This window comes from Suricata suricatta, chromosome 13 (genome assembly GCF_006229205.1).
Source record: "Suricata suricatta isolate VVHF042 chromosome 13, meerkat_22Aug2017_6uvM2_HiC, whole genome shotgun sequence".
In the NCBI taxonomy this organism is placed as follows: domain Eukaryota; kingdom Metazoa; phylum Chordata; class Mammalia; order Carnivora; family Herpestidae; genus Suricata; species Suricata suricatta.
In genome coordinates, this window is record NC_043712.1 from 47,427,909 (window position 1) to 47,451,839 (window position 23,931).

A 23,931-nucleotide genomic window follows, 5' to 3' on the forward strand; every position below is an offset into this window, starting at 1 on the left:
CAGTTCCTAAAGGCTGCTAGGCTAGCAGGTAGGCAAAAAAAAAAGATAACATTTTAGAATTATTGTTCTCCATCAATGCTGAGCAATTATTGAGTGGCTCTGTTCCCAGGGTGCCTCTAGATTCTGATAAACCTCTATTTAAGAAGAGAAACCCATTGGGGCACCTAGGTGGCTCAGTTAGTTAAGCGTCCAACTTCCACTCAGGTCATGATCTCACAGTTTGTGAGTTTGAGCCCCAAGTCAGGCTCTGTGCTAACAGCTCAGAGCCTGGAGCCTGCTTTGGATTCTGTGTCTCCTTCTCTTTCTCTGCCTCTCCCCCACTTGCACTCTCTCACTGTCTCTCAAAAATGAATAAACATTAAAAAAAATTTCATTTAAAAAAAAGAAGCAGCAGAGAACTCCAGAGACAAGTAGACATTTAAATATTGGAAACTGAAGATCCAAAACCTCTTGGCCAGGAAGCACCGGGAAATGACAAAGTTATTCCTGCTTTTAGATCCCAAAGATAAAGATGGTGGGGGTTTTGGGGACTTGGTATGTTAGTTTTGTTTGTTATTTCTAGTTTTATACTATTGTGGTCAGTAAAGATACAGGGCAGGATTTGAATCTTTAATTTACTGAGATTTGTTTTGTGGCCTAACATGTAATCTGTTCAGGAGAATGTTCCATGTGCACTTGAAAAGAATGTGTCCTCCATTGTTTTGAGATGGAATGTCCTAGATATACCCAGTAGGTCCATCTGGTCCAACGTGTCATTTAAAAGCACTGTTTCCCTTGTTGATTTTCTGTCTGGATGATCTGTCCAGTGCTATCGGTGGGGTGTTACAGTCTTCAACCATTATTGTAATACTTCCTTTATGTTGATTCTTCTTCTCTACTCAATTTCTTCCTTTATGTCTATCAAAAGTTGTTTTATATTTAGGTGCTCTCCGGTTGGATGCATAAATATTTATAATTGTTCTTTCCTCCTGCTGGATAGTCAACCCTTATCATTATATAGTGCTCGTCTTTGTTTCTTGTTATCGTCTTTGTTTTAAAGTCTATTTTGTGCCATAGAAGTACAGGTGCCCCAGGGTTTTGGGGGTTTGTTTGTTTGTTTGTTTTTGCTTCCGTTTGCATGGTAAAAAGATGGTTTTGTGTGTCAAAAAATTCCTGGAACAGCATTTGAAGGCAGAGGTTGTTTGAGTCTCCTGTTTTTAATTAAATTAAATTTCTTAAATTTGATTCCCATTTTGTTTTTTTAAGACATAAACAATGCAAAGTATAGTCTTTTTAATCACTACAAACCACAAAGCTCTGCTACTTGAAATAAAACAAATGAAAAAATTCTTGAAAAATAATTATTATCTCTATTGGCAACAATAAAAAAAAAAACCACATAGCACTTATATAACACTCTGGCCCCTTACCTGCTAGTACTCTTAATTTTGAATATAAACAGTTCAACTACACAGTGCAAGTCGATTTTATTTAAAATTGTAAGCCTTTTCAAAACTATTTAGGGGGAAACGAATATCATTACCTGCAACTGAAAAAAGGCACAGTGCAAAATCTATGTGGCTTGCTTAAGATCAACCAGTAAGTAAAAAGAGAGACACATTAAAACTTAAAAATAAATTTAATGTTTTATTTATTTTTGAGAGAGTGCAAGCAAGGGAGGGCAGAGAGAGAAGGAGACAGAGGATCGGAAGCAGGCTCTGTGCTGAGAGCAGAAAACCTAATGTGGGGCTTGAACTCATGAACTGGGAGATCGTGACCCGAGTCAGATGCTCAACCAACTAAAGCCCCCCAGGTGCCCCAAAACTTCACTTTTTTTTTTTTTTGAGAGAGAGAGAGAGAGACAGTGCGAGCCGGGGAGAGTCAGAGAGAGAGGCTGATACAGAATCTGAAGCAGGCTCCAGGCTCTGAGCTTGCTGTCAGCACAGAGCCTGATGTGGGGCTTGAACCCACAAGCCCACAAGCCGTGAGATCATGACCTGAGTGAGCCAAAGCTGAATGCTTAACCGACTGAGCCACCCAGGTGCCCCAAAACCTCACTTTTTAAAAGCCTCCTCAAAACTACTTTTGTAAGACTATGTGTGTGCACATGGGCATGCCAACAGGTGCACATGTGTGAGCATTCACACAAAGAAAAAGAAAACCATTACATTTTCAGCCATGATCAAATTCTTATTCAGAAATATCTGGTAATCTAATAACTGTCAAAAAAATGTGCTAAATATAAAAATGCATGTTTAAAATATATATACTGTGAAAGAACAAGCAGCCCAGCTAGGAAGAGAGAAGTTATCTGGGAACGAGAGGGGACTGAACCTTGAGGCATGAGGAAGATGCTATCAGAAGGGAAACAAGAACATTCCCGGTCACGTAGGGGCTCAGGACAAGGAATAGGCAAGGTCTGTGTGTGGCCGGAGAGGAGGGCTCACAGCAGGAAACACAGGTTGCATAGAAGGCTGGCGCTAGCTTGGGAAAGGACCTGTATACCACGCGAAAGGGTCTGGACTTCTAACTACAGCCAGCATACTGTAAAGAAATAGAAAGATAAATAATGAAAAATCAAGGTTCCAAAGAGATACAAAGAGATGACCTAAGAGAACAAAATAAGGTTTGTGAAGCAAGGTTAAGGGCAGAGGTTATTCAACCCGATAGCTTGCTGGCCCAGGACGGCATCTTCCCCAGGCTCATCGCTATGCTGGACTCCACCTCCATGGAAAGCGTTAGGAAAAGATGAGGTAGTCACATCGGAGGACAACAGGGAGAGCAAGCAACCTCCCGGAGAGGGGGATGCGAGGCTGGGTAAGAACTGAGAGAAGGGAGCAGACGCCCAAATGATTCATAGTTAGGCAGAACTGAAGACATACAGATGAAGATCATTTCTTGAAGCAGAGTGGCATCACATTTTCAGGGACTGTGCCACAGGGGACGCTCACTTCCCTGACATGGCTCAAACATGGTCCTGTTTGACGCCTAAGAATGGCGTCTTCCCTTTCATCCCTTGCGATTCCATTAATGTCAGTCTATAAATGTAATATATATAGTCAACTAGAGGCACCTGGGTGGCTCAGTCTGATAAGCTTCTGACTCTTGATTTCTGCTCTGGTTGTAAACTCATAGTTCATGAGTTCAAGCCCCACGTTGGGCTCCACGCTGAGGCAGAGCCTGTTTGGGATTCTCTCTCTCCCCCTCTGTCTGCTCCTCCCCTGCTTGCATGTTCACAAAAGCTGGTGCACACCCACGTGCTCTCTCTCTCAAAATAAATAAATAGACTTTAAAAAATAAATAAATACAGTCACACCAAAAAATTTAAAAAAACAAACATTTTTTACTTGAAATAATCAGAGGAAGCATGTCTAAATCACAAAATACTTTTTTAAAAAGTACTGCTACTATTTTTTTTTATTTATTGTTTTAGTAATCTCTATATCCAATGTGGGGCTTGAATTCATGACCCCAAGATCAAGAGTTGCATGCTCTTCCAAATGAGCCAGCCAGGCGTCCCAGTGCTATTATTTTCTAATACATGTCCCAAAGCCAAAGGCTGACCAAATGTTACCATTAGCATATAAACTTTCCCACTGTGGGAGTAGTACTGTTTATGGGCAACCATCTTGCTTAATATAAGTCAAGAATTTGTACTGCAATTGTGGATTATAGACTACTTAGCTATTTCCTTCATTTAAAAAAAAAAAAAGCTCAGTAACAGGGGCACCTGGTGGCTCAGTCGGTTAAGCATCCAACTTCGGCTTGGTCATGATCTCACGGTTTGTTAGTTTGAGCTCCATGTCAGGCTCTCTGCCGTCATCACAGAGCCCACTTCAGATCCTGTCTCCATCTCTCTCTGCCCCTCCCCTGCTCACGCGCTCTCTCTCATGTTAAGAAACATTAAAAAAAAATTTTTAAAGCAATGGCAAATTTTAGCAGAGCCCTGAAACTTACATATAGCAAATGACCACAAATTCTAAAACTATAGAGTTTACATCAGCACCTATGAAATATCAACAGCATGACATTTTAAGGGAAAGAAAATCAACTGGCAAGTAGGGTGAATGTTGATCTTTAATGGCAAATTAGTGAATTTTTTTTCTAAAAATGTCAGAGTTTCACTGATCAAGCTTGAAGGAAAGAATACCTGGTCGATGGAATCAGGTTGAGTATCCCATTGAGCACATAGCTGAACTCTGCATGATCCTGGGCAACAAGTGCCACCAGACCCTCACAGCAGGCCGTCCGAACCACCACATTATCACTGCAACACTTCTCCCACAGCAAGTTCAAAGCCGGAGTCTGAAATCAAACCAGTGATTAGAAGACCCTTCCAATGAGTGGCAAAAGCATACATACCCCCAGCCGTCCGTCAAATTTGTTCCCAGCAGGCGAGCTTTTCTCTACAAAGATGATGCTCTTGTCCTACCATTTGTAGAATAAACGAAAGTCAGCTTTCCAGGAGAGATAATGGATAGGTTCGGAGAGAGCAGCTCTCTCTCTTCTCATCTGGTGCAAAATAAGGCAGCTGCACTCAGAGGTATGACTTGGGTTTCAGCAACACAAAACCAACAGGAGATCAAAACTAAGCCTCGGCTCTGGCGCCGAGCTCTAACCAGACACCATCCATATCAGAACAGCAGTTAGTCTGCACTGTGCTCCAAATCACACCTACGCTTCAAGCCCTAAATGCAGTAACACTTTCAGAACACACTTCTGCTCTCCTACCAACCTCTACCATCAACACGCACCCCAACACCCCCACCACAATGTCCCTGCCCCAATTTACTGAAGTCGAATGTGGGCCCAGAGGAGAGACAGTGAAGTGAAACAGGATACCAGACAGCAGCGCTGCCCATGGCTAGCAACAGAAGCCTGGAAAACTGTCAAGAAAGAAACTTTTTGCCGCCTCACACCATGAATCTGTCATCTTTGATAGAAAAGCACCAGAAGGGCACAGAAGTCCATACAAGTTCTTTATTTTGAAAAATCCTACAAAGGCAGAGATTCTAGCTTTCATAACTTTCTCAGGAATCCAGGACCCAATCCTCCAGAATTCACTATTGAAGAGAAACCCATGTTTGAATGCATTGTGGGTTAAGTCCATTTAGATTTATTTACATGCACTTTGGGATGTTATTTGTTTTGTTTTTATTATATTTAAAGAACACATAATGAAGTTATTTTTTCCTTCCTTCTGACATAAGTTATTAGAAAAATGTATAACTTGAGAAAAAAATTAAGATCCTCAGCTCCCAGAGAATAACAAAAAGAATAAAAATCAACATCATATTGTGCCCACTTCCCCACTGTAGCTGGCTCTGAGAGCCTTTTCAGTCTTAGGATCGCACTCTAACAAAACAATACAGTCAGTCACTGCAGGAGAGAAATAGTTATATTCCATTTCTTTTATTCAGAAGGAAATTTTATTCACCTGTGCGGCCAATACCAAAGGATTCTAAATGTCATTACTCCATTAGAAGCCAGAAAAATGAAATAAATGAATAAAAAAACATTGCCTCAGGTAATACTGTGCCCTCATGGAAGTAAGCATCCATTTATTAACAGAAGAGAAAACATTTAGTTACAGGGGTTTGACATTCAATAAATCCTGGCAGTTTAAGTAAAACCACTAGATCATCTCGGAGTACATAATGTGATAATAGGCAGGATTAAGATCAGGGTTCTCAGAAAATCTAATTTATAGGACTACATACAAATACCAGACAAATGCCAATTAGAGAAGTTTGCCTCTACGCTCATTTCAACATGGCAGCAGAAGGTACAAAGGGATGTAACTTGGAGTCGCTGATCAAAAGCAATGTGGAGGGGGTAGGGAGAAAGCCATGTGTGAGAAAGGAAACCAATTTATTTCAGTGGTGAGAAAAATAACCCTATTTCCATCACCTGTATTCTCCACAGGGCTTACCTTAGAGCACCTACTTACACAGAGTTTCCAACCACACGTCAAAATACACAACACCAGTGACCAAAACCCGAGTGGTATATACCTGGGTAAGGTGAGCATTGCTTCAACTCTTAGCATTCACCTGTCCTATGCATGGTACGGAATGTTCCTTCAGCTCCAAGCACTGATGCATGACCTTTCCAACTCAGAACTGCTATTTGGGGCACCACAAGGTATAAGAAATCGCCTACATCCAAACTGAGCCCCTATATTCATTTTATTCAACAAAAATATTCCCTCAGAGGTAGTCCCACCAACCTTCTCTAAGGCATGTCTACCCTCATTCCACCTGCGTTATTTTTCACTAATAGTCACAAGACTCCTCCCCTTCACCCCCGTCTCCATATCCCATTCCTGGAGTCTGCTGTAATAAGTTTTTTAACTGTCAAGAATTTAGAAGAAGAACATGGCAAAACAAAACAAAACAAAACAAAACAAAAACACCACCACAATGAACTTCTCATTTCTACCGTGTCCTGAACTGTGGGAGAAACAAACGAAGGGCACATGTGCACCTGGCAGCAGTATGGCATAGAGCCCAAGCACAAAGCTGAATACAGACCTGGTTTGTGGATTGGTGGATCTTTTCCGAAAAACCGTTTTCCTTTAGGACTGCAGCGATAAGATGACCCACAGCCTTAAAAATAAATAAATAATCAATCAGTAAATGCATTGTGTGAGAAGTTCTCTGCAATGAGTGCGTTTGAAGGCAACTCACACCAATACTAGCTGATGGGCGGGTGAGTGTGCCAGGCAGTCACGTCCCAGCCATTTGAGTGTGTGCTCTGCGGGAGGCACGGAATCAGGCATTCTGCATACAGAATGTCTTATCTTCGTAACAATTCTCAAGGTAAGCATTTTGATGCCAGTAAGCAAACTATATAGTTCACAGAGGTTAGGAAAATTGCCAGATCTTCAGTTCATATTGCTGTCACTTAGTATTAAAAGATAACGCAAGACTGCTTCACCCATTAAACCATGAGACAAATGAGAAACTCCACAGCTTTTAAAAATCATTTTTTGCATCTAAATGAAAACCATCATGCTTCATCATGCCCTTAACGAAGATGGAGAAAACTCCTCCCCATCTTTATGACCACGGCCCCTGCTAATCTGAACCAATAGGTCTCCCCCAACCACAGCCAGAACACTTAGGCTCTGTGATTTAATGTCTTTATTATTTTTCTCTTAGGTTTCAGCCCTTTAATAAGCGTGTAGTCTCATGAATCTCTAAAAATTTCCCATATCCTGCTTGGTCAAAAAGCCCAAAATTAAATCTAAGACTTTTATAGGAGGGTTGATGCCCTGAGTGGATAAGTATCTTTACTACCACCTTGACTCCATTGTATTTCTTCAGCACTACCCAGCACCGCCATCTTAGAGCTGTAGGCTGGCAGCAGTGACAGCTATTTTGTCAACATGCTAGGAAATAACTTTCCAACTACAGCCAAGTGTGACCCCGCGCTTTGACCAACGTATGATACACCTGAGAATCCCTGTCAGTCTTGCACTCGCTTAAGTCTCCAGAAAAGCTCACAGAAAAACATAGCCATCGCTCCTTTGTTTCTTTTTTATATTTCACACATTGGAAATCCTTTAAGACCCCCGTGCATGAGGATCTCAGATTTGCAATATAAATCACTCATTTACATGAATATTAAGTTTAAGATCAATTAACTGGCTCTTACCTCCCAGTGAAAGGAATAGTAACAAGAAATGAAGACCTGTGAACAGTTTTGGTGCCCATTTACAAAGTAGACCATATTTCATTGAATGTAATGGGCCATGGACAGCAAGATGCACCATTATTTTATGTACCAGTAATGGAAAAAGGCTGCCAATTAAATCTATGTAATATGATGCTCCTTATATTGTAGAACTGTGATTTTTACATTCACGTAAGAACTCTTCCAGAGTCATTTAGCGTGGGGGTATAGCTCAGTGGTAGAGCATTTGACTGCAGACTCATGTAGAAAATCATGGCCAACCAAGTTCGCAATTGGGCAGGCAATACCAACTGTATAACCACTGCTGCCATGAATGACTAGATGCAACCCATTTTCAAAGATGTTAAAATGTGAAAAAATGTGTGTGAATCAATGAAATATGGTGCTAACACTGGGCAGTGGTTACAAAAGAACACTAAGAAGTATTCACAGAGAACAGGGCACAATTGCAAGAATCAAATAAAATGAATGTGAAACACAACAGGGACAAAAATATAAAATTAAATTTTCAAAAACGCTACCGTTCATTTATAGAAAAAAATAAGACTGTGAGAAAATCAGCTTCCTGACGAACAGCCCCCCACTGTCGACCAGGTTCAACTTCTTCCACTTGCCTTTCTGTTTATCTACATCAGAGAATATAGGCTAAATTGATTTTAAAGTAACAAGATTTTAAAGTACAAAATAGGGATAAATGACCCTATATTGCTACTTAAGTTTTCTGTAATAGAATAAAGAGACATTCTCCATGAAACAATACACGCGCACATTTCGGTTAGTTTGACAGCAACACACAGGGCATTTCTTGGTTATCTATGCAAATGAAGGGGCTACAGGCACAGAAAAACAAAAACTGTGGACAGTGTCCGCCAAGCCTTCATCATCCTCTTCACGGTAAGGACCTGTGCGGCACAGGATAGGATTCCAACCCAGTCAGGTAGAAGGGAATCTTGCATAAGGAGTGTTCTACTCCTCATGGAAGGGTTCCCCACTACCCAGCTAAGTCAATTCCCACAGCAGGCATCTCCGGAGTTAAGTGTCGAAAGTAGCCAAGACGCTGGATGTCGCTCAGTCTTCAGGCAAGCTTCTGCTGGCCCCGTGGCTCCACTCACACAAGAAAAGATAGTAAGCCATTATGGTACCTCGACTAACCAGAATGCTTCTGGTTAACAGAAGGCGGGCCGGAAAACCACTTTAGTTTTAAACCCTAATAACTGAAAAGCTCTCTAAAATAAATGATCACCATCCCCTGCCTGCATTAGTACGTACATCAAGTTTTTTACTCCAAGATATTTTACTTACTGAATGTCAGTAACTATCAAAATCTCTTACTCGGTGTATAGGGCTGAAATATACCAGGTCAAATACTAATCTCTCATACTCTGTAGATGCATAATCATTTACTTCTATTCCTCAAAATTAATTATAGGCTAAAAAAAATACAGATGCAGGGGCTTCCTAGTTAATCAAAGTTTTATTATGTCTAAGAAAAGTATGATATAAATAGAAGCTGAAATTGGTCAGTTTCCAGTATTTACCCTCTTCCATCACACACAAATTTCTTTTTTAATGTTTATTTTTGAGAGAGAGACAAAGTGTGAGTGGGGGAGAAGCAAAAAGAGGGAGACACAGAATCTGAAGCAGGCTCCATGGCCTGAGCTGTCAGCACAGAGCCCAGTGTGGGGCTCGAACCCACAAACCATGAGATCATGACCTGAGCCAGTTGGACATTCAACCAACTGAGCCACCCAGGTACACGTCATTTTTTTTTTTTTTACTTTTTTAAAATTTATTTTTGAGAGACAGACAGAGACAGAGCATGAGCGGGAGAGGGGCAGAGAGAGAGGAAGACACAGAATCTGAAGCAGGCTCTAGGCTCTGAGCTGTCAGCACAGAGCCTGACACAGGGCTCAAACTCATAGACTACAAGATCATGACCTGAGCCAAAGTTGGATGCTCAACCGACTGAGCCACCCAGGTGCCCCTATTTTTTTAAAGTTATCTCTACATCCAACGTGGGGCTTGAACTCATAACCCCAAGATCAAGAGTCACCTGCTCTACTGACCGAGTCAGCCAGGAGCCCCTCAAATGTAAATTTTCAAGTTAATTTATGTAGAAGTTAATAAAATAGTGATTATCTCTATAGAATCAAATATTCAATGTTAAAATATAAAGTTCGATAAGCAATCCACCAACAAGGTTCATTTGTTACCATGAAACAAAAATGATTAAATAAATAAAAATTACCTGTGACTGGATAAGAGAATTTGGAAATTCAAACCTTTTCCTGATATCATCTGACATTTTTTATTCTCTTAGATTCTCTTACATGTGTACATGCAGACTCTGTAATCAAAACAAAAAAATACTTGTTAGTCTGGAAAAGGAGTTCAAATCAATTATTCGTCACATAACATGAAAAGAATTCATTTCAGAGACAACAATGGAAATAAAGCATCACCCAGCTCTGAAGGGTAATTGCTGGCATACATCATACCAATCACTTCAGTCCACAGTGTCATGACTGATACATAAACTATAATGCTCACCTGCATAAATGGGAAAAACCCATTAAAGCTAATCCTGAAACAGATTAATTCACAGTACAGAAACCAAAAAAAGAAAGAAAAGAAAATCCAAAGCCAAGCCTAAATACCATGATTTTAAAAGTTCCACCACATGTTTGAAATAGCAGTTCTTTCACGGATCAAAACTTCTAAGGGAGGAAGAATCAAACTTGCGCAAAACTGTTGCAACCGTACCACAAGTTTTCATCTAAGCACGAATCCAACTGCTGGTGACAAGCATAATGCCTACGTGAGCTTTTCGCAGGAAGTATAGAAATGACCTAGAAACTCACACAATGAAACAGATTGCTCAGCTGCTAAAAGAGCAAGCAATTAGCACCAACTTTTAATATTTACATCACACCTCTCATTCCTACTGGGCTGTCAAAAAAAAAAAAAAAAGGAAAGAAGAGAAAAGAGAAGAGAAAAAAAGAAAAATAATTTTTTTCAAGCATGCAAAAAAGATGGAGGGCAAGGCGGTAAAAGTACGGAGAGGATTTCCTAAGGATCTCAGTTTATCCAGTCCATGCAGCACTGAAGCCACCAAATTAGACTACTTTGAAAACTAAGTTGCGTTAGTTCACCTACTTATTACAATATAACTAAATATAATAATTAAAATTTTTTTAAAATTTAAAAATCCAGGTACCCCAGATTACCTTATAAAAAATAACAGGCAGCACAACCAAGCTCTCCTGGCCTCACAAATGAAGTGCTGTGTTGAAGCCTTGCCTATAACTACTTCTGCTCCTTCTTCCAAAGCTAAATTCTCTGAAGGCAGCATTTATCCTAGCCTTCTTCTCCAACATCCAGGTCCAACATAACTCCCCTGAATTAGACATTTTGCAGCACTGAAACAGCTTATTCTCAGACTGAAAATTATGTCCCTTATCAAAATCTATCCATTAGTTTCACTCAGGTCAAAATTTCTTCAACTTCCTAGATGTGTCCATCTCCCTCTTTCTTGGAATCTTCTGTTCGTTTGAATTCTGTACGATACCAGAACAGAATTTCCCAAAGTGTGTCCCTAGAAACCCAGGATAAAGAGACTGCCAAGAGGGTTAAAAAAAAAAAAAAAAAGGTGGGGGGATATTGTAGAGGTGTCTGTCTCAGGCGCTTCAGCAAAGGGTTAAGCATCTGACTCTTGGTTTTAGCTCAGGTTGTGATCCCAATTCACGAGACTGAGCCCCATGTTGGGTTCTGAGCCGACAGTGTGAAGCCTGCTTAGGACCCTCCCTCCCTCTCTCTGCCCCTCCCCCACTTGTACGGGCTCTCCCTCTCTCTCAAAATAAACAAACTTTGAAAAGAAAGGATTTTGTAAGGAACATATATTCCCACCTTGAATTTTCATTCATTCACGTAACAAGTACTTATCAGGTGGCTGTCTGTTTGGGGTCTTGCTCTGCTCTGGATGCGTCAGTAACCATGGGAAACAAAATAGACAAAAATTCCCTATACTCATGGAGCTTAGAACATTACAGAAACATTTTTCTATTTTAAATATGGTAGTCAGAGGGGCGCCTGGGTAGCTCAGGGGGTTAAACCTCTGACTTCAGCTCAGGTCATGATCTCAGGATTAGTGAGATCGAGCCCCGTGTCCAGCTCTATGCTGACAGCTCAGAGACTGGAGTCTGCTTCAGATTCTGTGTCTCCCTCTCTCTCTGTCCTTCCCCTGTTCACACTCTCTGTCTCCTTCAAAAATAAACGTTAAAAAAATTTTTTTAATTAAAAATATAATAAATAAATAAATATGGTAGTCAGGGTCAGACTCTTCTAGAGAGTCCAACATTTGGTGAGTTACCCAAACGGATGTCTGGGGGAAGAGTGTCACAGGCACAGAGTAAACAGCCCACAGCCCATAAAGTTCTTAAAGTGCAGTCTAGAAAGAGAAGAAAGGAGTCAGGAGTGGATGAAGGAAGAGAATGGGAAATCAGAAAGTCAATGAAAAGCCAGACCATAAAACGCTGTCAGCAGTAGGACTAATATATCTAACCTGAGTGAAACAGAAACCTACGAAAGAAAAAAGTGAGTTAGATTTTAAGAGAATCACTTGAAATAAGAAGTGCTCAGATTCAAGATACACTTGAAGGTAGAGCCAATGTGGGAGTTAATGACTGGATGAGAGTATAGGAGGAAGGTTAAGAGATGACTCCAAAATTTTTGATCTGAACACCTTTCATTTTAGTCACCATTCCTCTGGGCATTTTATACACAAAACTAAACAATTTAGGGCACCTGGGTGGCTCAGTCATTAGGCATCAGCTTTCGACTCAGGTCATGATCTCACGGTTGGTGAGCTCTCTCTCTGCCCCTCACTCACTTGCACCCGCTTTCTCAAAAAGCAAAATTTAGGGGAAAAAATGTATACATCATCAACCATGGCATTTTTTTCTACTAAAGGAAAAGATGGAGTTGGCATCAACTGAGACAGAGAAACAAGTTTTGTGGGAAAGACTGTGAGTTTCATTTTGAAAAGTTAAGTTTCAGATGTCTAATAGATTTCCAAAAGGAGATGTCACATATTAAGTTGGATACATGAATCCATCATTGGAGAGACAGATCTTAAAGATACACATTAATTATAGAATCCGGGAGGTTCTAAAGCAAGACGTTTGATAAACTTAGCTTAACCCAGAGCTTACCAAACTTACATGATCATGGCACCCTTTCTTCTTGAAATATCCATTAACAGTCTAGACAACCAACCTCTCCTGGGATAGACACTGGAAAACTCTGTTCCACAGACCCCTACCCCTCTGTCCACTGCACTTCCCACGGCCCATCTTCCTTCCTGCTCCCAAGAGAGTTTCCTGGAAACTCTCCCAGAACCCAGTCCAACCTTCCCCACCCTCTCTTATAAAGCCAGTGACTGGGAAAATAAAATAAAATAATAAAATAAACCTAGAAACTAGAGAGCTCAAAAGGAAAGTACAGGTTTTCACTTACAAAAACATTTACCATGAGGTGCCTGGGTGTCTTGGTCGGTAGAGCATCCGACTGTGGCTCAGGTCATGATCTCACAGTTTGTGAGTTTGAGCCCTGCATCAGGCTCTCTGCTGTCAGCATGGAGCCCACTTCAGAGCTTCTATTTCCCTCTCTCCCTGCCCCTCTCTGCTCACACCTTCTCTCTCCCTCCCTCAAAAATAAACATTTAAAAAAATGTTTACCATTTCGGTTCCACATTTCTCAGTTCCCTCTCACGAGTTCATTTGCTACCATCCTCTAAATGCACTCGATCAGAGTCAGCTTCATCCCTCCCAGCACCTCAGAGCCTACCTCTGCTCCCCATTTCTACCCTCTTCATCTCAGGAGGAGGGTACCCTCCTCCCGCTAGGCTTATTTCAGTAACTGCTTGGTCCCAGGATCTCCGTGCAGATTAATTGTCCTACAACACGATTTCCATCACATCATTTCCCTGCAAAGAATTCAGAGTGGGGGTCTCACTAGCCTGTCAGACTCAATGCAAATTCTGATGCTTAGCTTTTAAGACCTCCATCAACCACCTCTCCTAGTCTGCTTCATCCTCCCTGCCTAATTCCAATCTGGCTACAACACTTCTCAAATTAGTCCCATGTGCTCAAAATGTGCTCATTCCTAAGGAATTTTACTTACGCTGTTCTCGCCTGCATAAAATACCCTTCTCTGTATGTTCCCTCTATTTAAAGATGAAATTTCTTTCACAGCACATCTTTTCTGTTAAGCCTTTCCCAAGTAGCCACATTTTATAATAGTCACCTTGTTTTATATTCTTGCAGTATTTGGGGTGACGCATACACTCATGTGACTAATTGCATCAGGACCGGAACTATTTTTTCTAAAGGGTCAGGTAGCCCGTGCCTGGGTGGCCCAGGTGGTTAAGCATCCGACAATGGCTCAGTTCATGATCTCAACAGTTTGTGAGCTCGAACCCCCCACATCAGGCCTGTCGCTGTCAGCGCAGAGCCCGCTTCAGATCTTCTGTCTCCCTCTCTCTCTGGTCCTCCCCACTCATACTATCACTGTCAAAAAAAAAAAAAATTACAAAGATAAATAAAGGCTCAGCTAGCATTTACTCAAATCTGCCATTGTAGCCTGAAAGCAGCCATACTGACCACAGATGTGCTACGGATAAAACTTTATTTACAAAAACAGAAGGACAGTGGGCCATAGTTTGCTGACTCCTGGTTTAAATAATGACTATTTTTTAAACTAATTTTTAAAAATTTACTGACGTAATTGCTAAAATTGACATTCAAATTTGGCCCTGTGCTCCCAGGCACATGTCAATACACAAACAAGGTAACTTACACACCTTTTATTATGTAAAAGATGGGCAAAAGGTACCTTTTCTCAAAGAAAACAATCTTTTTCATGCTTCTAAACTCTGAAGGAAATTTCTCAGGTGAGGCTTTATCTATGGACTACAGGATGATATTAATAAGCAATACGGTCAATAAGATAAGCTAAAGGGAATTTTATATTACTTCTTTTTTAAAGAAACCCTGGATAAAGCCATAGGTATAACATACCATGTGATTCAGCAAAACAACCTCAGAGAATGGAGTCCATGTTTTCTGATGATCTAACTCAGTAGAAAGTGCACTTTAGACTCTCCAGAGTAGCAGACGCTTAGATACATATCACAGAATAGACTGACCCAAATGACAACAGTGATAGAGCTAACTAAAGAAAATGTGTGGTTATACTTTCTGATCCAAGCCCAGAATGGTGGAATTCCAAAATGCTTTGGGGACAGAGGAGCAGCTGCTTAGGCTAATAGCTTATTAGGCAGTGAAAAAGCCAAACCTTACAGAAAGAATGACTTTGACTCCAGGACGCGGGCCAATGGAGTAAAAGAGGACCATTGTATCAAAATTACCTAAGTACAGATGACAAATAGCTAAAGTTTACAAAAGACAGCCCTAATATTGGCGTGACAGGGTAGAGAATGAATGCATTTTTAAAATCTATAGCAACTTGATCCTTCCTGATAAATGGCTGCCAGGCATTCTAAAAACCACTACCCAAGCAGCATTATGATTTGATATCATCCTTGATTTGCTATCCTTGGGCTGCAAATTCCAAGTGTCTTTCACCTGCCGGGGACTTACATTTCAAGGTTAATCACAACCATTTGGTCTTTCAAAGTATCGGAACATCATACCCTCTTAGGGAATTTCAAAAAAAAAAAAAAAAAGTACATAATGCTTGTTTTAGCACTGGTAGTCTAGCTGGGATCCTACTTTTAATCTCTACTTCCCTTGGGCATTTAATGCATTAAAGAAAATAATGTATATATTAGGTCTTACCATGACCCTCTTTACTAAAAGGAAACCCCTCACAGAATGTTTCATAAACCATGTTACAAAAAAGTGATTTTAAAAGATTTATCTGCAACCTGTCATTGTGTGTTTTTGCCCTAAATCGAAATCACAAAGTGAATTTTTAGTAAGGTCTTCAAGTTCCAAGTGAATCAAAGCATTTGCTTAACTTAAGCAAGTATCACTTTATCTGCCTCCATCAGAAGACTTCCAAGAAAATAAATCTACAGGGGCACCTGGGTCAGTTAAACGTCCAGCTTGGCTCGGGTCATGATCTCACAGTTCGTGAATTTGAGCCTGAGCCCCACGACAGGCTCTGTGCTGACAGCTCAGAGCCTAGAGCCTGCTTCAGATTCTGTGTCTCACTCTTTCTCTGCCCCTCCCCAGCTCCTGCTCCAGCTCGCTCTCTCAAAAATAAACATTTTTTAAAAGAGGTATAAAAAAGTTAAAAAAGAAAAGAAAAAATCTATCAACTGCTTTCTAGAGGTAATAAAAGAGTAGCAGGTAGACAAAGCATTTTAGGTTTTCAAGTTTCTCCACAGTTTCCCTAGGATATGAAAATATACAACCATCTATCATGCAAAGGTGTTCAGTGTCAAACTTCAAATAGCGTGCACCATCTGGAACGTGAGATCTAATTCTATTCCCACCTGCTATGGGAATCCAGCAGAAGGGTTATGTAGGGTAGTTGGGGATGGGATGTGGGGGCTGGAGGGGTCTGACGATCACAGAGAAAGACAACTTTGAGCACTCTTCACTACCAAATTCCTTTATGGGGAGGACTCTTGGCAGCAATGTAGGTCAAATCAGAGTACACTCCTTTTTTTTTAATTTTTTTTTAATGTTTATTTATTTTGAAAGAGAGAGAGACAAAGTGCAGCAGGGAAGGGGCAAAGAGAGATGGAGACACAGAATCTGAAACAGGTTCCAGGCTCTGAGCTGTCAGCACAGAGCCAGACACGGGGCTCAAACTGACGAACTGTGAGATCATGACCTGAGCCAAAGTCGGACACTTAACTGAGCCACAGCCACACAGGCGCCCCGAGAGTCACTCTTTAAGTCAGTTTACATTAGTAGACTTCATTCACATTTATGGGACCCTGTATTTCAGAGACCAAAATCTAGGAAGATTTTTTTTTCTAAGTCTTTATCAACTATTCCAACTCTCAATTATGTATTTAGTTTTTTCTTCCCTCAAATTAAGCTACAGAACCGTCAACCTGAAGATTTAAAACACAGATTTGACAACGTTTAGTACTTTTAACAGCATATACAAAAGCTAATGGCACCATCAATATAGTTGAGCTGATCTTACAAGTTTATCAAGACTGTGCCTCAAGGTATATTCCAGCCCTCCGAGTTGCTCTGTTTATTAAAGAAGGGGGAAAAAAAAAAACTTGTCTATACTTTCCAACCACCCACTTTACTTTGCTATCTACTCGGATGTCTACTGCCTGCATAGCTTCTCATCTATCACTTCTTGGTCCCCCCATTTGCATGCTCGCTCGCTCGATCTCTCAAAATGAATAAATACACTTAAACAAAATTAACAAGACAATTTGGATGCTCCTAACTAGATGACTCATAAAAATGAAAAGATCATGGGAAAATCACAATGGAAAGTTTCTAATACTACACAGTAAGTGTAAGAAAATACATACCACTAAGTCATCATTAAATTAAGCTGAGAGTAGAAAACACTTTTATGTTAACCAGTAATCTCCAAATCAAGCCAAGGCAGAAGGCAATGAAATGGTCTGACTGAGACTCTTGGTCAACACTATAATCAGAGAAAGTGGAACTGCATAGACGTGGCAGACGCTGCTAACTGTCCTTCACTCCCCGGATCTCCTTCTTCTATATTAATAAAGCTATAGCCTGACCAGCTTCCTCATACCTCCTAGACTCCGGTACAGTTAGTTATGACAGTGTATGGGTCAAAGTCACTCCAGTGAGTTTTGCAGACATGATATGCCACTTCCAGACTGCAGCCTGGTTCCTCCACCCTCTGCCAAAGCAAAGCCAGGTCTCAGTAACAACTCAGATTCAACATGTGCATGAAGACAAGGCCTCCAGTGCACTGCTGAAGAAACAAGAGGGAGGGGCGCCTGGGGGCGCAGGTGGCTAAGTGGATGACTCTTGGCTTCAGCTCCGGTCATGATCTCACAGTTCATTACTTAGAGCCCCACATCGGGCTCTGGGCTGACAGTGAGCATGCTTGGGATTCTCCCTCTCACCCTCTCTCATTGTCTCTCTCTCTCTCTCTTTCTTTCCCTCCCTCTCTCTCAAAATAAATAAATAAACTTAAAAAGAAAAAAAAAGAAGAAAGAAACAAGATGGAAAGAACCCAGATCCCTAAATGATGGCAGGGAGCAGAACAATATACCTGGAACTCCAACGATTACAGGAGAAAGGAAGAATCTTCTACTCTGTTTGAACCATTGCCTTGGGGGATCTCTTTGTTACAGTAGCTAGTACTTCCTTAATAATACAGTAGACCTGAGACCATCTCCCTTCCATACTTCTTTTTCACCAGAGAAATGAAGAAACTGAATGTCAAAGAGGTGAAGCAACTGGCCAAAAAGGCTAATCAAGCTGGCGATTCAGGTGAGAGGGGGGTTACTGCACTTCTTCTGACTCAGTGTGTCCCAGTCCGGGGACCATCAGTAACTTGAGGCGTGACCAGCACGTTCCTCATTGCTGCACAAGACCCCAGGAATTTCAGGATCTGCAATTCAAGTGCGGAGCAAGCATAGGTGACTATGGGTTCTGATGATCTCACCAGTTACAGTTCACTAAAATATATCAAATTGCAATCAAATCCCTGCCTTTACAATTTATTTCTTTCTCAGTTTATATCACATGCCACTTACTCACAGATTTTGAAATGAGAATCTAAAATAAGACCAAAGGCAGGAAATTCCAAGTTAGAACTGATTGCTGTCCAGGAGAAACAGGCATTAAAGTGAAAACAAAACCACTTCCTCAACTGATGCCTAATTTTTTTACATTTTCCCTAATTATTCCTGAGTAATCTTTTTTTAAGTGTCATAGATGTGTATATGCCAAATATATAGGAGAATAAAGATGAAAAAGTTATTTCTTTTAAATCTAAAGATTTTTTAAAACTCTAAAGGCTTGGGGCACATGGGTGGCTCGGTCAATTAGTCAAGCATCCACATCAGCTCAGGTCATGATCTCACAGTCTGTGAGTTTGAGCCCTGTGTCCGGCTCTGTGCTGACAGCTCAGAGCCTGGAGCCTGCTTCGAATTCTGTGTCTCCCTCTCTCTCTGTCCTTCCCCCACTTGCACTGTCTCTCTCTCTCTCTCTCTCTAAATAATAAGCATTAAAAAAATTTTTTTAATAAATGACCCTAATCCTGTGTACTGGTTCTCTAAAATAATTTACCTCTCAGCAATATTAATATACTGCAAACTGAAGTATTTAGGGGGTCGGGATTTTTTATAAAATATTCCACTTACCCTGGGGCAGGGGGATAGATTAAAACAACAGGACCATGGGGAAGAGAAAGGGGGGGAAAGAGTAGGGAGAGGGAGGGAGACAAACCATGAGAGACTCTTAAATAGTGAAAACAAAGTGAGGGCTGAAGAGGAAGGGGGAAAGGGGAAGGGGGTGATAGGCATGGAGGAGGGCATTTGTGGGGAAGAGCACTGGGTGTTATATGGAAACCAACTTGACAATAAACTATTAAAAAATAATAAAAAATAAAAGGAAAAAAACCAAGAATGTCTAAATGATCATAATAGATGAGTACATTTGATTTCATAATACTATTCGATTTTTGTGTATGTTTGAAGATTTCCATAATAACAAGTTTTTAGGCCTTCCACCACAGAAGGACACAGACAGAAATCACCACCTATGACCCAAGGAAGAAGGCCCCCATCCCTCCATGCCGGCCTCCTAATCTCAGACGGTCAGCCTCCAGAACTGTGAGAATTACACTTCTGTGGTTCCTCTTTTTTTTTCTTTTAAAGCATTTTTTTAAAACCTCACATAGGTGGTTCTTACTAGGGGCCAGGCAATACTGTAAACACTTTACCTATATTAACTCATTTAACCCTCCACTAACAAACACTATGAGATAGGTACTTATTTTGCAGATGAAGAAACTGAGGCACAGAAAAGTTAGATAGTTTTTTTCAAGGTCATAAAGTAAGCTGAAATTCAAATCCAGATTGGGCACATGTGGACATGGAAAAGCCTGGAAAATGTAACTTATGGGTGATTTTTGTTTTTGCCTGTTCCTAGTTTCTAATTTTTTTACAAGAACATCTGTTTTTTGTGATTTTGAATAGTTACCAAAATATTTATTCAGAGGCTAACATATTCTTTAGAAACAAAGGATATGACTTTATGAAACCAAAGTATTGCAAGCATAGAAACCCATCATTAGTAAGTATCATGCAGCAAGCAACAAACTAGGAAAATTTTAGAAATGACACAAGATTCCTTTGTTAGCCAGGGCGCCTGGCTGGCTCAGTCAGGTAAGCGTCCAACTTCAGCTCAAGTCATGATCTCACAGTTTGTGGGTTCTGGCCCCACATCGGGCTCTGTGCTGACAGCTCAGAGCCTGAATCCTCCTTCGGATTTTGTGTCTCACTCTCTCTCTGCCCCTTCCCCACTTGTGCTCTCTCTCTCAAAAACTAAAGAAGACTATTTTTTTTAAATATTTTTGTAAAAGATTCCTTTGTTAGCCATTTTACCAACACCTTATAAAAATAGTAATATTGAAACACGTAAATGCAATTTAACTAGACAGATGCAATTACCTTTAGACCATGTAAAAACATCTTCCATTTTTAAGGAAAAACATAACCATTAAAATTTTCGTACTGAGACTCCTGGGAAAGTTTACACCAACATAAAAGCTCTTGCTCTTGAAAAGAATTAATGTAGACTGATTACAAGTTAAAAGACAACATTTTTCTCTACTGCTGCAAAGTGACCGTTCAACCTCATTTCTTATTTTCCATGAAAGCTAAATTATTAAAGTCATGTAGAATGCAGCAGTTATAGTTTAGTTATTTTAACATGCATTGCTAATGCTAATGATAGCTGAAGACCAAATGAGTGAAAGAATTTTACAGGATAGTAAATTTCCCCACTTTAACTAAGTCAATGTAGCCCAAGAGGAACATGGAGACTATCTCTATATTCCAGTCCTGAATGGATACACTCACAAAAATAGCATCATCACAACACTGACAACCCTTCTGAAATAAAGTAAATAGTGCACTGGGGGCACCTGGCTGGCTCAGTCAGTAGAGGATACAACTCTTGAGTTGAGGTCATGAGTTTGAGCTCCACATTGGGCGCAGAGATTAAATTTAGGGTGGGGGGTAGGGAGTTTTATTAATTTCTTTTGAGAGAGACAGAGACAGCCCGAGTGGGCAAGGGGCAGAGAGAGAGGGCAAGAGAATCCCAAGCAGGCTCCGCACTGCCCACACAGAGCCCAATGCGCAGAGCCCAATGCGGGCCATGAACCCAGGAGACCACAAGATCATGACCTGAGCCGAAACCAAGAATCAGATGGTCAATCTACTGAGCCACCCAGCCGCCCCAGAGATTACTTAAATAAATAAATCGTTTAAAACATATAGCGCACAGTGAAGCAACATCATATTTTTTTTTTTTTGCATAACCAAAGACTGTCCATAATGAAGATGAGCAAACATTTAATCTGACGATGCTTATGGTCTCATGTGTTTCTATCATCATCACACAGTGACCTGGCGGGAGAGCAAAGTACACGGGGTTCGCGGTGGGGCGCAGGCTAACAAGGAACAAGCCTGAATGCAAGCCCTGGCTCCAGCACCAGCCATTCGAATTTCAGTTCATCGCTTCCTATCGCGGAGTCTGTTTCCTTATTGGTTAAACAGAGGGACCCTGCCTCACACAGTGCTGACAATATAAAATGTGCCTCAAAGCCAAGAGGGTCTTGACATAGGAGATACTCTAAAAACGTCTTTCCTCCTTCCTTGATACCATGTGGGATAGTCAAGGGAGGTGAATAATGGAAAAGAACTTGAGTTCTAGTGATAAGTTGGTTGTCTCAAATCAAAGACTAGAGTGGGATCTTTTATGTAAGTCACCAGCCCCAAAGTCAGAAAATACATGAGATTCCCACTCAGAATATACACTTTTAACTTCTCTGCTGAAAACCTTTCAATAGCTTCCCACGACACTCTGTAATAAAATCAAAACTTCTTAGCATGGGTAAAGGTCCTGAATGATTTGGTCTCACAACGCTCCTCAGTCTGGGAGCTTTAGCCAGAATGACCCCCAGTTTGCTTGGTGAAGTCCCCAAGCTCTTTCCAAGCCAGCTCTGGAACTCTCAGGACCCTCAGCCTCAAGTGTTCTTGCCTTCTTGTTGAAACAGCAGACTCTTCTCACCTCCTCATCTTCCACTGAGCCTTCCCTATTCTTTCACCTCAAGAAGCCCCACCCCACCCCCCCCCACCACCCGCTATGCCCAGTGACCCACCATTACACCCTTTACAGCTTTATCACGATCTCAAATGATCATCATTTACTTATTTCTACTGCCTCTTTCTATCTCCCCCTCTGCCCCCCCCCATGAATGGCAAACTCTTGCAGGAAGGGACCTGGTCTCTCTTTTTGATCATAATGACCCCAGCATATAACAAGTACCTGTTTAATAAAGATTCACTGAATAACCAAAGCAAGACCTAGGATTTAGAAGGCACAACTAGATGAAACAGTTCCTATGTGCCAAGCACTCCACAAAACACTTAAACTAATCCACTGGGTCTTCACAATAACTCTGAAGCAGATATTATTAACTCCCACTTCCCACATGAGAAAATAGCAGCTCAGAGAGGAAGTAACTTGCCTGAGGTGATACAGTGGTATTAATAGCCAGGATTTATTGCGTTTTACCACGTGCCAGGCAGGCACTGTCGAAGCCCTTTATGTGTCTTCTCTCATCTGATATTCAAAACAACCACATGACAGGACTACTATTATTATCCTCATTTTCAAATGAATAACCAAGTGAGGCAAAGAGAGGTCAAAATTAATTGCCTAATTATGTAAGAAGAAGAGCACCAATATGAACCTTGCAATCTGTCTCCAAAGCTCACATTCTTAACCACTACCCTATAAAGTATAGTTGACACAGAGTTTTTGCCAAATTAAGATAACGCATTAAAGCTCTTTACTCACAACCAGGCACATAACAAACACTTTCAAAATGTTGTCTACTATTATTCTCAGTCTGAATCCAACACCTTGTTTTTTCTGTTCCATCCTGCTGCATCCCAGAGAATCAAGCAACTCTTAAAAAAAAAACCTGGGATCCCAAAGTAGTTGGGATATGAAATAACTGTGTATCTTTGTATATACTGCAATCCACCCTGGTATGGCGATTGCTTAAAAATAAAATCTCTTACTAATTTTTTTAATGTTTATTTACTTTTGAGATAGAGAGAGACAAACAGAGTGTAAGTGGAGGAGGGGCAGAGAGAGAAGGAGATGCAGAATCCGAGGCAGGCTCCAAGCTCTGAGCTGTCAGCATAGAGCCCATGAGATCATGACCTGAGCTAAAGTTGGACACTTAAATGACTGAGCCACCCAGTCACCCCTATTAGCTTTATTTTAGAAAGAGAGCACACACAGACAAGGGAAGGGGCAGAAGGAGACAGAAGGAGAATCTGAAGCAGGCTCCACGCTGTGTGTGAAGCCTGACATAGGGGGCGATCCCACAATCCTGGGATGGTCACCTGAGCTGAAATCAAGAGTCAGGATGCCCAGGTGCCTCCCCCCAAAAAAAAATCTTAAAAAAAAAAACAAAAACGAAGTGTCTCATGCACAGCACAAAACACAAAAAAAAACAATCAAAATAAACCTAGCTTCATCCTGTGTACCTATCCCACATTTGTGTATGCTCTTGACATTGTATTTTCATTTCATCGCTGACCCTTCAGTTTAAGTCCAGTAGGCATCTAACAAAGAACAAAGATTGGCTACTCTTGTCATGGCGATTACTGTGGACCTTTCGTGAAGTCCACTCAGTGTATTAACACGTCCGTTATTTTCATTTTCCTTTTTTTTTTTTCAACAAGCACAGAACAGTTTATTAAAAAACCGTTTTCCATTTTTAAATAAATAAGTAAATATTTGTTGAAATAGATGAAAGCAATTGCTCAAGCACCACCACAAAGACACAGCCAGCCAGCCAACTTCCGCAAAGGAATGCTTGGCTGGCAGGTGGCCCCACCATGTGACAGTTCAAAACACAGCTCCATGAGACAGACAATTTCCGTGGGGATGAAGTCACTTGTAAAACAGAATTTGCAATAATGGTAGAATGTTTTGGAAGAAATGTCCAGAAGAAAAAGAT

At 40.9% G+C, this 23,931-nt stretch overlaps 1 protein-coding gene across 2 annotated transcripts in view; it reads right to left on the reverse strand.

The window, feature by feature from the left end:
- FOCAD (focadhesin) overlaps window positions 1-23,931 on the reverse strand; it is a 315,637-nt gene that overhangs the window by 278,009 nt on the left and 13,697 nt on the right. For both annotated transcript variants that reach the window (XM_029919606.1, XM_029919607.1), the window contains exons 2-4: window positions 9,926-10,024; window positions 6,513-6,587; window positions 4,130-4,284 (exon numbers count right to left, since the gene is read on the reverse strand). In XM_029919606.1, the coding sequence (XP_029775466.1) occupies window positions 4,130-4,284; window positions 6,513-6,587; window positions 9,926-9,982 (287 nt within the window). In that variant the 5' untranslated portion in view covers window positions 9,983-10,024. The remainder of the gene's footprint in view (window positions 1-4,129; window positions 4,285-6,512; window positions 6,588-9,925; window positions 10,025-23,931) is intronic.